This window comes from Mobula birostris, chromosome 5, assembly GCF_030028105.1.
Source record: "Mobula birostris isolate sMobBir1 chromosome 5, sMobBir1.hap1, whole genome shotgun sequence".
In the NCBI taxonomy this organism is placed as follows: Eukaryota; Metazoa; Chordata; class Chondrichthyes; order Myliobatiformes; family Myliobatidae; genus Mobula; species Mobula birostris.
Window position 1 is genome coordinate 9224408 of NC_092374.1, and position 17800 is coordinate 9242207.

The 17800-nt window shown below is 41.8% G+C and overlaps 1 protein-coding gene across 1 annotated transcript in view; it reads right to left on the reverse strand.

The window, feature by feature from the left end:
- Positions 1-3256: 3256 nt before the first annotated feature.
- poln (polymerase (DNA directed) nu) overlaps positions 3257-17800 on the reverse strand; it is a 247595-nt gene continuing 233051 nt past the window's right edge. The window contains exons 18-20 of the mRNA XM_072257436.1: positions 16374-16441; positions 10056-10117; positions 3257-7427 (exon numbers count right to left, since the gene is read on the reverse strand). Coding sequence (XP_072113537.1) covers positions 7368-7427; positions 10056-10117; positions 16374-16441 — 190 coding nt within the window. The 3' untranslated portion in view covers positions 3257-7367. The remainder of the gene's footprint in view (positions 7428-10055; positions 10118-16373; positions 16442-17800) is intronic.

Sequence of the window (17800 nt, forward strand, 5' to 3'; positions counted from 1 at the left end):
CCCGAAACGTCGACTGTACCTCTTCCTAGAGATGCTGCCTGGCCTGCTGCGTTCACCAGCAACTTTTATGTGTGTTGAATGTACCATAATCTTGACTTTGGAACATTTTAGAGCTTCAACGTATTTACATTGTCAGCGTTTCAAGTTACAAAACTGTTACAAATTGCAACGATAAACTCAGAATGGAAGTCATCAGTTCGTTGTCAATAAACCGCTGGCTCACCAAACGCTGACGCCATTAAATGTGCTGCACAGTTTTCAGGCCATGTAAAGATGTTCTGCTCAGAGCAGTGGCTGGTTGGCACAGCTGTAAAAAAAATTAGAGGGAGCATTGGTGGGCTCCTTCTGTGCTTCAACTTTCTATACGGCACAAAACAGGCCATTTGGCCCAACCATTTCATGCCAACTTGAAACCTTCCACATTTCCTCAGTTAAACTACCAGTGGATCCCGCTGGACATTTCCTTCATATACTTGCCCAGCATATGAAATGCTTCAGGGCTGTTCATCTCACCCACACCCTGTGTGAGGGAACTCTACAGACTCACTGTCCTCTGTGCAAAGGAGGCTCTTCAGAATTCCCTGTTGTGTTTCTTCACGATATGATGACCTCCGGTGTATATTGTTCTCTACAAAGGGCAGAATTTTCTCAGCAGTCACTTTATCAACACCCTTCATCACGAGATCACCTCTCAAAGGGAAACTCAGTAAATGCATCCTTTCGCAATGCAGAATACCTTCCATCCTTCTGGTTAATCTGTCCACACCTCCCCCATTATATATAACACCCTCCTACCGCACACTAGCATTAAAGAGAAAGATTTGTAGTTATCAGTAAGAGGCTGAGGATGGAGCTCAGGCTACTGAAAGCCACTTGGGAGCCTATTAGCAAGTGGCAGTTTTCCCTGAGACGTGATTCTCACGTCTGCTCGTTAAGGTAAGGGATGATAATTAGCTTTGAGAACCGATTCCAGTCGAATGAGACCACATGGCCCACTGACCGCGGGCCAGCCCGCTGCGGGTTGTGTACCACACTCCATGTCTTGCGTTAAGGTGAGCTCCCGCACCCCTGCTCATTCCCCGATCCCCCTCTTGCCAAGAGTGGCGACATGGGGAAAGAGGAGTTGTTACGGGGTGGAGCTCCATCCTCCCAGACAGATGGCCACACGTTCGAGCTGCCAAGGCTGCCCATTGCTTGATCCATCTGTTGCCACTGTCTGTGTATCACCCCACAAGCGTTCTGTGTCCCTTGGTATCCTGGCCAGAAATCGAAAATTAAATATCAAAATAGCTTGGAATTAGTGTGATAGCAACTGCACTGGAAATGGCTTTTTGGATCATAGAACAAGGAGAAGTTTATCCAAAACTATCATGGCAGCAGTCACAAAGTTCAAAGATCAGAGTCAATTTATTATCAAAGTATGTATATGTCACCATATACAACCCTGAGATTTATTTTCTTGTGGGCATACACTGTAGATACAAGAAACAAAATAGAATCTACAAGGAAACACAATACAATGAAAAGCTACTCATAAACAAAACAAAGACAAACAAGCAACAAATAGTAAATAAATAGATAGATAATATTGAGAACATGAGATGCAGAGTTCTTGAAAGTAAGTCCATAGGTTGTGGAATCAGTTCAGTGTTGAGGTGAGTTATTCCCTTTGGTTCAAGAACCTGATGGTTAAGTGGTTATAACTGTTCCTGAACCTGGTGGTGTAGGTCCTGAGGGTCCTGGGGATCCTGTACCTTCTTCCCGATGACAGCAGCAAAAAGAGAGCATGTCCTGGATGGTGGGGTCCCTGATGACAGATGCTGTTTTCTTGTGGCAGCACTCCCATTGCTTCTATCGTATACTGTATATGTCTTATTCCCTTCACGCTCAGAACGTACGTCACAGCACCAGGCCTTTCAGCCCATAATGTCTGTGCTGAACACAATGCAGAATTAAATTTTCTTTTGCCCCTACATGATCTCTCCATTCCCTGCATGTTTAAATGTCTGTCTAAACATCTCTGTTGTATCTGCTTCCATCACGACCCTTGGCACCCACCACGCTGCAAAAGACTCAGCCCACACCCATCCACCTCAACCCTTCCCTGAAACTTAAACCACAGCTGATGTCTCTTCTCCCTAGGGCAGATGTAAAGTTATGGACACTGAGCATATTCACTGTTTTATCTCCTTCCTCCCATCTTTTTATACCAGCTATCTCTCCATTTTGTTTCTAGTCCAAATGAAGGGTCTCAATACAAAATATTGACTATCCATTTCCAACATTCTTGTCTGGGATTTCTTGTTGCTAGGGATTCAGTGGGTTTGGGATGTGTAGAATCACCAGCACACTACTCCCTCTGATTTCCCTTCATTCCATGGTCCAGTATACCAACAAATTCCATCTTCTTCAGATCTTTGTCACTTCCACCTATCAATTTCCAGCTTTACATCATTCCTATTCTCAACCCTTCCCTCACTTGCCAATCACTCCTATCAACTGTATCCACCTATCATCTGCCAACCTTTGCCGCCACCTCCCCATCCTTTTTATGCTGATTATCTCCCTTCTTACTTTCCTGACCCGGAAAGTAGACTGTCCATTTTTCCCACAGATGCTGCCTGACCTGCTGAGTTCCTCCAGCATTTTGTGTGTTACTCCTGATTCCCACATCTCTCCTTTCTCCAGGTGAGTGCTAGATGATTGCCCTTTGACCTACAGTCAAGATTATATAATTTTCCCTCAACCATAATATTATGTTAATTAATAAATCATTCAAGGAAAACACAATTCTTTTCAATGTGCCAATGACTTCCTCTTGGGAGTTACCTAGCAACATCCGGAAGGTAATTTATTGAATCCAGGAGGAACTTGCTTCCTGAATTTGTATCTTACTAGAAAACAAGATTCAAGAATCAAGATTGTTTAATGTTCTTTCCAGTACACAAGTGAAAAGGAAAATTAAATAATTGTTACTCCGGATCTGATGCAACACAAAAAAAAACACAATAATAAAAAACACACAATAAATATAAATACATAAGATAGTTTATATCCATTGATTGATTGTATGTCCATAGTGTGACAGAGTTTGGGGTAATGCCAGATGAAAAATTTCCCCGAGGACTGGGGCTTAGGTCTCCCCATGCTTCTGCCCCCCACCCCCAAAACCTTGGGAGTTTACTCCCCCCACTGTCAAATAGAACAAAGGAAAAATTATTAATAACACTGAAGTTGGAACATGATAAAATGTGTGCAGCATATTCACCTTTATTAATCAGGGCACTGAGTTCAAGAAGCAGGAATTTATGTTGCAGCTTCATAAAACTCTGGAGAATTGCATTGAATTCTGGTAGGAGTATAGGAAGACTATTGAGGTTTGGGAGAGAGGGCAGAAGAGGTGGACCAGGATGCTGCCTGGATTAGAGAGCATGTGCCATAAGGAGACGTTGGACAAACTTGGATTGTCTCTTCTGGGATAGTGGAAACTGAGGGGCAACCTGATAGAAGTTTATAAAATAATAAGATTCATGGAATAGATAGCTGGTACCTTTTTCCCATGGTCAAAATGTCTGATAGTAGAGGGCATGCAATTAAGGTGAGAGGGGTTAAGTTCGAAGGAAGTGTGAGGGGTGAGTTCTTTCACACAGTGGTGGGTGCCTGGAATGTGCTGCCAGGGGCGGTGGTGGGGGCGCGATGGGGAGTATAAGCTGCCTGCAGATCTTTTGAACTGAATGGCCTGCTTCTATACTCAATTCTCCGAACTTAGCTAATCAATGGTTCACTGCTGGAGCATTCTCATCTGGGGTTTCTTGTTGTTAGGGATTCAGCAGGTTTGGGATTTGTAGAATTTCACACCAGTGGTGAGAATAGCTCAGTGTTCTACTTAGTGGAAGCTGAAGAGCGCAGACATCAGCACTGGGAGATCACAAAATGCAAATGATTTAATTAAGGAAATTCTGAAATACACTCCAAACAAAATGTTAAGCACACAGTAGCATGGGAGCCGACCAGTTAGCAAACAAATCCATCGGCTGGTTTGGACCATGGTGGGTAGTCGACTGGGAATTTGATTAGTTTAGTGATACTGTAACTTCAGGAGAGGAGATAATAACTTAGGCAGCACTTGGGGGTAAAGATAAGGTTGGTACTGAGGGGGCTCTACTAATGGAGAGGGAAACTGCAACTATGCTTGGTTCCCAAAGATGTAAAGCAGCAGCAGTAGGTAATATAAAGTTCAAAGTAAATTTATTATTAACAGTCCAAGTTTGTCCAACCCCTCCTTATACAGTATGTCACTATATGCTACCCTGAGTTTCATTTTGTTACAGGCATTCACAGTAAATACAATAGAATCAATGAAAAGCTACCCATAAAGACTGAGAGGACAACCAATGTGCAAAAGAAGACGAACTGCGAATACATAAAAAACAAATAATAACAATAATACATAAATAATACTGCAAATGTGAGTTGTAGGGTAGTTGAAAGTGAGTCCATAGCTTGTGGGAATCAGTTCAGTGTTGGGGTCAGTGATGTTATCCCCTCTGGTTCATGAGTCTGATGGTTGAGGGGTGATAACTGTCCCTGAACCTAGTGGTGTGGGACTTCAGGTTCCTGTACTTCCTTCCTGATGATAACAGCGAAGAAGAGAGTACGGCCTGGATGGGAGGTCCATGATGTTGGATGTTGCTTTCCTGCGACAGTGCTCCATGTAGATGTTGGGATGGCAGGACTTTCATATGATGAAAGACTGGATCGACTAGGCTTATACTCGCTGGAATTTAGAAGATTGAGGGGGGATCTTATTGAAGCATATAAAATCCTAAAGGGATTGGACAGGCTAGATGCAGGAAGATTTTTCCCGATGTTGGGGAAGTCCAGAACGAGGGGTCACAGTTTAAGGATAAAGGGGAAGCATTTTAATGACCGAGATGAGGAAAAACTTCTTCACACAGAGAGTGGTGAATCTGTGGAATTCTCTGCCACAGGAAACAGTTGAGGCCAGTTCATTGGCTATATTTAAGAGGGAGTTAGATGTGGCCCTTGTGGCGAAAGGGATCAGGAGGTATGGAGAGAAGGCAGGTATAGGGTTGTGAGTTGGATGATCAGCCATGATCATACTGAATGGCGGCACAGGCCCGAAGGGCTGAATGGCCTACTCCTGCACCTATTTTCTATGTTTCTATGTTTCTTTGTGCTCAATGGTGGGGAAGGCTTTGCCCTCAATTGGCTAGGCTGTACCACAATATTTTTTATGACCCCCTGTACTTGTCCCATTATCCAATAAATGTCACTGATGACAGACCTTTATCACACATCCATTTTTATATTTTTTCTATTCAGCAGAAGAATCAGTACAGTGTGTGTGTGTGTTCTCAAAGGTTAACCCACTTTTATTTTATTTTATCTATTTAAAGATACAGTATGGCAACAGGCCCCTCCAGCCCAATGAGCCCGTGCATCCCAATCTAACCTGTTTGACCATCTAACCTAGTCCATACATCTTTAGTATGTGAGAGGAAACTGGAGCACCCGGGGGAAACCCACGCAGTCACAGGAAGATCGTACAAACTCTTGACAGACAGCAGTGAGGTTGCTGGTGCTGTGATAACACTACGCTACCATGCTGCCCACTATTTTTCTTCTCATCCTGCAATATCAATTTATGTAATAGAACCTGAATTAGAATAAGCAAAGCCCAGCTAGGAGCCTTATTAATCAAAACTTCGATTGGTCATTCTATGTGTATGTGAAAGAAAAGGCATTCGTATCCACAGCCACCCAGTCTTTCACTCCCAAGGGCAAAGGGAAAAATTGGTGATCTTAACTTGAAAATGATCTTGAAAAGAAAAGGCAGTGTTCTCACTCTATTTTTAAACCAAACATCCATTAAAGCATAAGCCCTTGGCTATTCTTCAATCACTGAAAAAAGTCAGTGATTTGTCCACATCCATGTATTGATATGAACTTCTTTCATTGCTATAAAGTAGAATTTTATGCCTTTTAAAGCTCTTAATGGTCTGGGACCCGACTAATCACAAAACTGTTTTTGTTTTATAATCCTGCTCAAGCTCTCAGGTCTTCCGCTGGTCTCTTAAATTTAAACTATCTCCTCAAATGGTAATTGGCAGGTCAGCTTCTTTGAACTACACTCCTAAACTGTCTTAAAACTGTAAGGGATGCAGACTCAGTTAAACAGCAACTCAAAGCCTATTTGTTTAACCTTGCTTTTAACAACCATCTTTTTGTCTTTTATTTTCATGCTTATTTTTTATATTTTATTTTCATGTTTGCATTTTATCCCATTGTAAAGCACATTGAACTTCATTGTCTGTATGAAAAGTGCTCTATAAATAAATTATTATTGTTATTTCTCTTTTTTTCTCTCTCTCTTTCTAACCATTCTGCTCTGGCAAGGGTTTAGTGAAGCAAAGACTTTGTTCATTCACCATCCAGGGCACGTCCTAATCGAAGTTGGATCATCATGAGGAGGGACATTAAAGGGATCTCACTCCCAGCATACAGCTCCTGTACTGAGAGGAAATCCTCATGAACTGTGTTTTGGCCACAGAACTCCAACCTTCTATGAGACGACAATGGGGATAACAAGAAGAAATTATTTGTACCATGAAGCAATAAGCTGCTGTGGAAAGTCTGACGCAGAGACGAAGGAAGAAAATTTGGAGGGAGATGGCATTTTATGATCCTTTATTGCTTATGAACTTAACAGGTACCCTTGTGAGTCAGATCTCGGCTGCATCTGTAACTCCCTCAATTATTAAAAAAAATCTAAATTGGTAATGAACTACAAGTTTTTCGTAGGATTGACTGACTGCTTTATAGTGGTCCCTGCCTTTAAACCAGATAAAGGAGTTTTAACTGAGCAACCTCAGCTCTCCAACTACATAAGAGGAGACATGTTGCAGGATTACAGATAAATAAGAAGAGGGGAATGAGTTGCTCTGAAGGGAGCTAGTATGGATCCAATGGGCCAAATTACTACCTTCTGCATCCTAATAAGTAAGTACAACAACAGCTTTGGTCAGCAGCAAATGCTGATGGGGAGAGGCGAACTAACAGTTAATTATTACACAGAAAAAACGATGAACCATGTTTTCAAACAGGAAGGAAACTATTTACTAAAACCTGCTGTTGATCGCCATTAGCTAGAAACTCCTTGCTAATTATATCAATCCAAATAATCTGGTAAAAACCAACTGGGAGTTCTTAGTTTGGCCCCCCAAGCGTCCCAAATAGAGAGAGGAAAGTTACTCGCGAGGCAGCAGTGGGAGGAACCAAAACACGACAACTGGTGCTTATCAACGCTTCGCAAAACAGGTTGGCATATGGCAACACTCCACACCTCACAGCTCTTTCATTGAACCCCACGACTTCCCTGCGCTGAGAGACACTTTTAAAGGGACCTGCACAGAACAGAAAACAAGGTTTATAATGTATTGTAATTCCCACAAAACGCTGGGGGGACCCTGGGGAAATTAAAACTCTATGGAGTCGACATTTCAGGCAGAGACCCTTCATTCACGAGTCTTGATGAAGCTTCTCAGTCCAAAACATCAACTCTTTATTCCTTTCCATGAATGTGCCTGGCCTGCGGAGTTCCTCCAGCATTTTATGTGTTTTGCTCTGGATTTCCAGCATCTGCAGAATCTGTTGTATCAATAGTGCATTATCTTGCATGCAGTTTATCCATCCTGCATGCTTGACATTTTTTTTCAATTTAGAGATACAGCATGGGGAAAGGTCGTTCTGGCCCAAGGAGCCTGTGCCACCCAGTTACTCCATGTGTCCGATTAACCTAAGCCTTTGCACTGTGGGAGGAAAGGAGAACACACAGAGGAAGCCCCTGTGGTCATGCGGAGAACGTACAAGCTCCTTTCAGACAGTGCCAGGAACTGAACCCAGGTCCCTGGCACTGGAATAGTGTAATGCTAACTGCTACACTACTGTGCTGCCCTATCAGTTGTTAGACATTAAAAACATTTGTATTTGCATTTCTCTTTGCTGACTGCATTCATAACTTGATATACCCATGGTACCTAGCATTTACATAACACCATCAGTGTAGCCAGCCAGACCTGCCTTACCACATCCCACCCTTCTTACCCTAACTTACCCTCGCTGCTTTGATAAAGCAGACAGCATTATCCAAAGACCACCCAGCCTGACATTCTCTCTTCTTCCCTCTCCCATCGGGCAAAAGAGATAAAAGCCTGAAAACACGTATCACCAAGCTCAAGGACAGCTTCTACCCCGCTGTTTTCAAACTTTTGGACGGACCTCCTGTATGATAAGATGAACTCTTGACCTCACAATCTATGTACTTAATTATGATCTTGCACTTTATTGATTACCTATACTGCACTTCCTCTGCATCTTTTAAAGTTCATTCTGCATTATTATCGTTTTACCTCAATGCACTGTTTAATGATTTGATTGTTTGTGCAAAGACAAAGTCTATGAGATTCACTTCCTTGCAGCTATTTACAGGGAAAAAAAGAAATACAACAGAATTCATGAAAAACTCTACATAAATAAATAACTACTGATAAACAACAAATATACAAAAGAAAGACAAATTGTGCCAGTGAAAAATAAATAGGTATGTATTTGGCAGGGAGAGAGAGCTGCAGGAGAGAGGGGGTGTGGAGGTTAGGGTTAGAAGCAGGTACAGAGGGGATGTCAGAGGTAAGTTTTTCACACAGAGAGTGGTGGGTGCGTGGAATGCACTGCCAGTGATGGTGGTAGAGACTCTTAGATAGGTACATGGAGCTTAGAAAAATAGAAGCCTATATGGTAGGAAAACGCTAGGCAGTTTCTAGAGTAGGTTACATGGTTGGCACAATTTTGTGGGCTGAAGGGCCTGTAATGTACTGTAGATTTCTACGTTCAATGTTGAACTCAACGTAGGACTGTCTTAGGCACACCAGCTCCAGATTTTTCCTTGGGGTTTACTCCCAACGTCTTCCCCATGAGTGGGAATAGCCACAAGGCAGCAGAGGTTTGAGATCACAAACAAGAGAAAATCTGCAGACGCTGAAATCCAAGAAACACACACAAAATGCTGGAGGAACTCAGTAGGCCGGGCAGCATGGATGGAAATGAAGAAACAGTTGATGTTTTGGCCAAGACCCTTCTTCAGGACTGGAAAGGAAGGGGGAAGATGCCAGAATAAAATGGTGGGAGGAGGGGAAGGAGGACAGCTAGAAGGTGATAGGGGAAGCCAGGTGGGTGGGAAAGGTAAAGGGCTGAAGAGGAAGGAATCTATTAGGAGAGGGGAGTGGACCATAGGGTTAAGAGAAAGAAGAGGAGATAAGTGTAGGGTTGAACCTAGGTGGATGGGTAAAGATAGGAAGGCTTTAGGTGGGTGTTAGTAATGGTGTTGGCTTATTATTATCATATGTGCCAAGATACAGAGAAAAACTTGTCTTGCATATTATACAGGGTTAGGGTTGGCAAGTTGTGGGCATGCTATGTTGGCACTAGAAGCATGGAAATATTGGCTGGCTGGCCACAGCACATCCTCGGACTGTGTTGGTCATTGACGCAAACAATATATTTCATAATTTGCTTCAATATTTTGATGTACTTGTGACTAATAAAGCCAATCTTTAAAGATCTCATCAGGGTGCGTGTATCTTATTGTCTACCTGCACAGCGCTTCCTCTGAATTGTAACACTTTACTCTTTATTCTGTTGTAGAACAGGTCCATTTGAGAGTTGGATAACAATGGGGTAGAAGCTGTCCATGACCCTGGTGGTATGTTTTCAGGATTTTGTATCTTCTGCCCAGTGGAAGAGGGGAGAAGAGAGGGGTGGGTGGAGTCTTTGAGTATGCTGGCTGCTTTGCTGAGGCAGCAAGAAAACAGAAGTACAATGTACTTATGTTTTGAAATGATCCATGTTTATGTGGACAGCTTGTATATGGATCTTTTCACTGTATCTCAGTACGTGTGGTAGTAATAAACCAACAGATTGATGAACCTGTGATTGAATTGGGCTGAAATCCTTGTGCAAGGACAGTGTGGTCTGACCTTCAAATAGACCCCAAGAGCCTCCACAGACCGCAGAGATTCCATGCTGCCTTTTACAAGCTCTGCAAATGGAAAAAGAGTGGAGAGTTATCATTTAAGTTCAAAGTTCAAAGTGAATTTATTATCACCACATACCATATATGTCACCATATACTTCCTTGAAATTCATTTTCTTGCAGGCATTCACAAGAAAACAACCATCGTGCAAATAAGACAAATCATGCAAATAATGAAATAAATAATATTGAGAACATAAGTTGCAGAGTACTTGAAAATGAGTCTACTCCCATCATCCAGGCCATGCTTTCTTCTTGCTACTACCAACAGGAAGAAGGTACAGGAGCCTTAGGACTCACACCATCAGATTCAGGAGCAGTTATTACCCTTTAACCATCATGCTCCTGAACCAGTGTGGATAATTTCCACAACCTATAGACTCACTTCCAAGGAATCTACAACTCATGTTCTCAGTATTATTTATTTATCTATTTATTTATATTTTATTATTATATTTGCACAGTTTGTCTTATTTTAAACGTTGGTTGTTTGTCCAGCTTCGTTTCCGTGTTGTTTTCCATTGATTCTATTGTATCATCGTGGCCAAGTGGCCAAGTGGTTAAGGCATTGGACTAGCGACCTGAAGGTCGTGAGTTCGAGCCCCAGCCAAGGCAACGTGTTGTGCCCTTGAGCAAGGCACTCAATCACACATCGCTCTGCGACGACACTGGTGCCAAGCTGTATGGGTCCTAATGCCCTTCCCTTGGACAACATCGGTGCCGTGGAGAGGGGAGACTTGCAGCATGGGCAACTGCTGGTCTTCCATACAACCTTGCCCAGGCCTGCGCCCTGGAGAGTGAAGACTTTCCAGGCACAGATCCATGGTCTCGCAAGACTAACAGATGCCTTAATTGTATCATCTGTGAATGCCTGCAAGAAAATGAATCTCAGGGTGACATATATGTACTTTGATCATAAACTTACTTACATACTTAGGTTGTGGAGTGAAGTTATTGTGTGAGTGAACTTCACTCTTCATTGTGTGAGTGAAGTTATCCATGCAGGACACTGGGTTTTATTAACACATAGTAACAATTATTTCATTCTCCATTATACTTGTGTACTAGAAACATTAAATGACTTTAAACAATCTTGAATCTTGAATCATGCTGATGAAAACCAGTGTGGGTAGATTTCAAATTATGGTTTTACGATAGACTTGGCCATGAGTTTGTATTTACATTAATAAAGATGCCACAGTAATATTGCACTGTGCCATGTGTGGTCTTCACTACTGACATCTGCAGAGAAACACAGCGGAGAAGATAGCGAATGGGGCAGGGACAATGCTTCGCTGATGTAGTCAGACCAAAACTGACCTCACAGGCCAAGTGATTTAATAATTGGAGACAAAGCACCATCTGTAAATGTGGTCTTGAGATTAATATGGACAGAGAGAAATCCAACATGGGCTTCTCCAGCCAAGGTCCATTTTAATAGGTGTCAGGTCGGCAGTGTGTTACTAAGGAAGGGGCCACACACTGCAGGTCGGAGCAGAATGAGGGTTGTGTGTGGAGTATCTGGGGACAGGAAGGAGGGTAGAGTTCCTCAAGGAAGGTGAAGATGGCCTGGGAATTTATCTAAGATTAATGGAAAGCAGTGAGTAGGTAGATCAATACAGTCAACAGATCTAGGTGTCCTTGTTCATCAGTCACTGAAAGTAAGCATGCAGGTACAGCAGGCAGTGAAGAAGGCTAATGGCATGTTGGTCTTCATAATAAGGGGACTTGAGTATAGGAGCAAAGAGGTCCTTCTGCAGTTGTACAGGGCCCTGGTGAGACCACACCTGGAGTATTGTGTACAGTTTTGGTCTCCAAGTTTGAGGAAGGACATTCTTGCAGCATAGATTCACAAGGTTAATTCCTGGGACAGTGGGACTGTCATATGTTGAAAGATTGGAGCGACTGGGGTTGTATACACTGGAATTTAGAAGGATGAGAGGAGATCTGATTGAAACATATAAGATTATTAAGGGATTGGACACGCTAAAGGCAGGAAACATGTTCCCGATTTTGGGGGAGTCCAGAACCAGAGGCCACAGTTTAAGAATAAGGGGTAGACAATTTATAACGGAGTTGAGGAAAATCTTTTTCACCCAGAGAGTTGTGGATCTATGGAATGCTCTGCCTCAGAAGGCAGTGGAGGCCAATTCTCTGGATTCTTTCAAGAAAGAGTTAGATAGAGCTCTTAAAGATAGTGGAGTGAAGGGATATGGGTAGAAGGCAGGAACGGCGTACTGATTGTGGATGATCAGCTATGATCACAGTGAATGGTGGTGCTAGCTCGAAGGGCTGAATGGCCTACTCCTGCACCTATTGTCTATTGTCTATTACAGGAATAAATTAAATACAGTCATGGAGTAACTAATATGGAAACAGGCCTTTTAGCCCAACTGGTCCATGCTGACCATGGTGTTGTTGGAGCTGGTTCTTCAGAAGTCAGGAATGGGACATGAAACATGGCCAATTTATTAAGTGTTACAAGAATAAAGAATGAACGAAGAAAGAAGACACACAAAAAGAGAAGTTGCAGTTATCCCATACTCAGACTAGAGGCAACAACGTCCCAATTCTTTTTAATTTATTCATTTACGGGATATGGACATCACCAGCTAAGCCAGCATTTATTTCCCATCCCTAGTTGCCCTTGAGAAGATGATGATGAGCTGCTTCTTGAACAACTGCAGTCCCTGGTGTGTAGGTACGCCTACAGTGCTATTAGGGAGGGAATTCCATGATTTTGATCCAGTGACAATGAAGGAACGGCGATAGGATTCCAAGTCAGGATGGTGTTCCCAGGTATCTGCTGTTCTTGTCCTTCTAGATGGTAGTGGTTGTGTGTCTGGAAGGTGCTGCCTTAGGAACTTCGATGTGTTGTTGCAGAGCACCTTGTAGATAGTACATCTGTTCATTGATGGTGGAGGGATTGGATGCTTGTGGAAGAGGTACCGGTCAAGTGGGCTGCCTTGTACTGGATGGTGTCGAGCTTCTTGAGTGTTGATGGAGCTGCACTCATCCAGGCGAGTGGCAAGTATTCCATTACACTCCTGACCTGAGCCTTGTAGGTGGTGGACGTGCTTTGGAGAATCAGGAGGTTAGTCACACACTGCAGGATTCCTAGCCTTTGACCTGCTCTGGTAGCCACGCTGTTTATATGGCTAGACCAGTTCAGTTTCCTGTCAATGCTAACTCCCAGGATGTTGATAATAGGGGATTCAGTGATGGTGATGCCACTGAATGTCAAGAGACAATGGTTAGAGCCTCTCTTGTTGGAGATGGCCATTGCCTGGCACTTGTGTGACCTCAAATGTTACTTGCCACTGGTTAGTCCAAGCCTGGATATTGTCCAGGTCCTGCTGCATTTGGGTATGAACTGCCTCACTATCTGAGGAGTAATGAATGGATTTTCAATGATGAGAATTAACCTGTAAAATAACCTGATTCAGGTGGTGGGATACCTGCTGCAGAAAAACTGAGAAGCTTCTAGGAAAATACAAAATCAGCTACACTACAGTTGCTGGAAAATACAGTGGATTCTGGTTAATTGGGGCATATCAGGACCAGTACATTTTGGCCCAATTCACTGAAGTTGCATGGAAATAAGTTAAAAAGGCATAAACAAGACAAACTACAATTTAACTGAGCAAGTAGTTATGTATTTAAATGAAATACAGGGCAGATTAGAAAATTACCAATACTACTACAGTAGTAAAAACAGTCTATTACAGCTGTGTTCTTTTGTTTTTAGACTGTAAATGAACAAAATCACTCGTGCAGATTATGGACTGTCTTCGAACAATGATTTCAATGTTTGCATCTCCCAAACCTTCATTTTCATTGTCACATTCAAAATGATTGTTGATGTAGAGGAATCGCTTCATTTTCATTCCTGGTTGTTTCTGGCACCTCGAAATCTGAATGCTTGAAACCGTAGTGAGCAATACAGAAGGCATGTCTTACTGCTTATTTCTTGCCAACTATAAGTAACAAAAATTACTGTTTTTGAACAGGAACACACGCAACTGATACTATTTAAAAACTGTTCGCTCTAAGACTAGTATAGTGTCAAACAGCCACATGCGTGTACGTGACTGATGCTAGTTAGAAACTATTTGGCAACAGTCTCCTGCCCCAATTACTGTAAGTGGCATAGTGTCCCAACTAAATAAAAGGGAATCCTGGCTATTTGCTCAGTTACTTTTTGTTCTTTAAGAGTTGTCCCAAATAAGAGGCTGCCTGGGTTTAAACAATGGCTCAGTTAACCCATATTCAATATATACCGAACGATTATACATAGATAGATGGATACTTTATTGATCCCAAAGAAAATTACAGTGTCACAGTAGCATTACAAGTGCACAGATATAAATATTAGAAGAGAAGTAGAAAGAATAGAAAAATAAGTTACCACAAACAGTGTAACAGGAGGGGGTCATTGCTTCCCCAGCTGTAGGTTGACTCATTATAGAACCTAGTGGCCGAAAGTAAGAATGACCTCATATAGTGCTCTTTGGAGCAGCACAGCTGTGTATGTAAGTGATTTATATAAAATTATAAGCAAGCATACAAAAGTTAAACTGCAAGAAAAATATTAGAAAAATAACAAATCTACACCCTAATCCAAGCATGCCTACCATGTTTTTCCCATTTGCCTGTATTTGGCCCATGTCCTTCTTTGCTCCTTCTCTCTATATATATTTATGCAATTGTTTTCAAATGTTATTATCAACTTATCAGGACAATCAGGCCAAGACCCTCCATTAGGATTGGAAATGACGGTTGGGGGTGGGGGTGGGGGGTGGAGAACTAGAAGCCAAAGATGGAGGCCACAGGCTGCATTGTCATTTGGACTGGAGGCACCAAAGCACAGGATCGGAAAAAGCTGCAGAAAGTTGCAAACTTAGCCAGTTCCATCATGGGTTCTAGCCTCTCCACCTTCAAGAACATCTTAAAAATATGATGCCTTAAAAAGGCAGCATCCATCATTAAGGACCCTCATCACCCAGGGCATACCCTCTTCTCATTACTACCAACAGGAAGGAGGTATGGCACCCTGAAGACACACAGTCAATGTTTCAGGAACAGCTTCTTCCTCTCCACCATCTGATTTTTGAATGGACAATGAACCCATGAATATTACCTCACTACTTTTGTTTTCTTTTTGAACTACTTATTTAATTTTGTATATATATTTCTTATTGTAATTTGTAGCATATTTTATGTACTGCGCTGCTGCTGAAAAACAAAATATTAATGACATACATTATGTCAATGATAATAAACTTGATTCTGATTCTGAATAATAAGGTGAGGAAGGATTTTTTTAAATGTCTCTGAAGTGGGAATTGAACTGACAACCATGTGACACAAAATGCAATTTTTTCAGTATTTAGGAGACATTCAAGATTTTGCAGATGCTGAAAATCTTGAGCAACATTCACAAATTACTGGAGGAACTCAGCAGGTCAGGGAAAATGAGTTTTGGTAAAGGGTCTCAGCCCAAAATGTCGATTGTTCACTTCCCTTCATTGATGCTGCCTGACTTGCTATGTTCTTCCAGCATTTTGCGTGAGTTGCTCAGTAGTTAATGGTAGAAGCAAAATAAATGTAAGGGGTTAGTAGCTAAGATACAGAACCAGCAGTTAATAATTCATGACTTCTTAATGTAAGGTGATCAACTTTTCTTTAAGGTCTGTTTCTAAACAGTTTCTGAACCCATGAACACTACCTCACTAATTTGCTCTTTTACACCACTGAATTATTTTAAAATATGTTCCAATTGTAATGTATAGTAATTTTATATATTGCACTCCTGTTCTCAGTATCATTTATTTACATTGCTTATATTTTTATTTTATATTTATTATTTTGTGTTCCTGTGTGTTAGTTGTTTGTCAGGGTTTGTTTGCGTATAGTTTTTCAAAAGTTCTATTAAATTTCTTTATTTTCCTACAAGAAAATGAATCTCAATGTAGAATATGGTGACATAGAGTATATGAGCTTGGATAACAAATTTATTCTGAATTTCACTGCACTGCTGCTATGAGTGAACACATTTCAGGAAATGCACTATGTTGGTGATAATAAACCTGATTCTGATTCTGACCTGACATATTAAGCCTATTGCTCTCTCCATATCCTTGCCATTACACATTTGCCAGTTCCCTTACACAATGATGGGCAGTTAAGGATTGCTAGGGAACATGGGCCTGCATTTCACCCCACAGGCATGGATGGTACAGAGGTTCTGAAGTGCACAGACCTGCCACTTGTTGAATCTGAGAATCTTCCACCTCAAACAGCAGCTCGTCGTGAATCTGGGCCACCAACCTGGAACAGAGTTTAACAGATATGGTTACACTGTCGTGCAGACAAGCGCCAAGAGTGTATACTTAGTGCAAGCCAATTCAACACTGAATGGGCATCCATTCAAGGGCATTGGTGTTTCCATATCAGGGCATGATACAAACAGCTAATATACTCTATAAAAGTTTGTAAAAGTTTTGGATATCATGCTGAATCTACACAAACATCTAAGAAAGTAGAGAAGCTGTCATGCTTTCTTTGTCATAGCAGTTACATGCTGGATCCTCTGAAATGATAACACAGAGGAATTTAAAGTTGCTGTTTCTCTCCACCTCTGATCACCCAAAAAAGAATGGCTCACGGACCTCAGGTTTCCTCCTCCTGTAATCAATAATCATCTCCTTGTTTTTGCTGACGTTGAGTGAGAGGTTGTTGCTGTGGCAATCTCCCTCCCATCTGCTAATTCATCACCACCTTTGATTCGACCAATGATAGTGGTGTTTCTTTGTATTTACTATGAATGCCTATGGAAAAAAAATGAACCGCAGGGTTGTATATGGTGACGTATTTGTACTTAATTTACTTTGAACTTTGAACTTTAAATAGACAACATGACTTTGCCTCACAGCCATCTGCGGCAATGAATTCCACAGATTCACCACTCTCTTGCTAAGGAAATTCCTCTTCATCTCTGTTCTAAAGGTACATCTTTGTATTTTGAGGCAGTGCCTTCTGGTCCTAGACTTTCCCACTATAGACTCTTTCCACGTCCACTGTATCTTGACCTTTCAATATTTGATAGGTTTCAATGAGATCCCCCCTCATTCTTCTAAACTGCAGCGAGTACAGCCCAGAGCCATAATTGACCCCAGCTGAGAAGGTTGTTAAGCATTGTGGGTCTGATTCACACACACAAGCCATAATAGGGAGGTCATTGTCATAGAGTCATTGACGTTTATAGTACGAACACAGGCCCTCCCTTTTCCTTCACCCTTTTACACTAGATGTCTAACCTCTATCTTTCAATCCAGATGAAGGCTTTCAACCAAAATGCCAACTGTCCTTTTCCCTCCACAGATGCTGCCTGACCCACTGAGTTCCTTCTGCAGATTATTGGTTACCATGGAAACAGAATCAAGCCCTCATCCAGGCTGGTCCCAGTTGCCTGCATTTGGCCTCTATTCCTCTACATCTTTGCTATCCACATACCTGTCCAAATGCCTTTTAAATTACATAATTGCATTCAAAGTTCAAAGTAAAATTTATTATCAGAGTACATACATGTCACCAGATAAAACCCTGAGATTCTTTTTCGGCAGGCATACTGAGCGAATCTATAGAACAGTAACTGTAAACTGTAAACATCAAGAACTGTTAACTGTA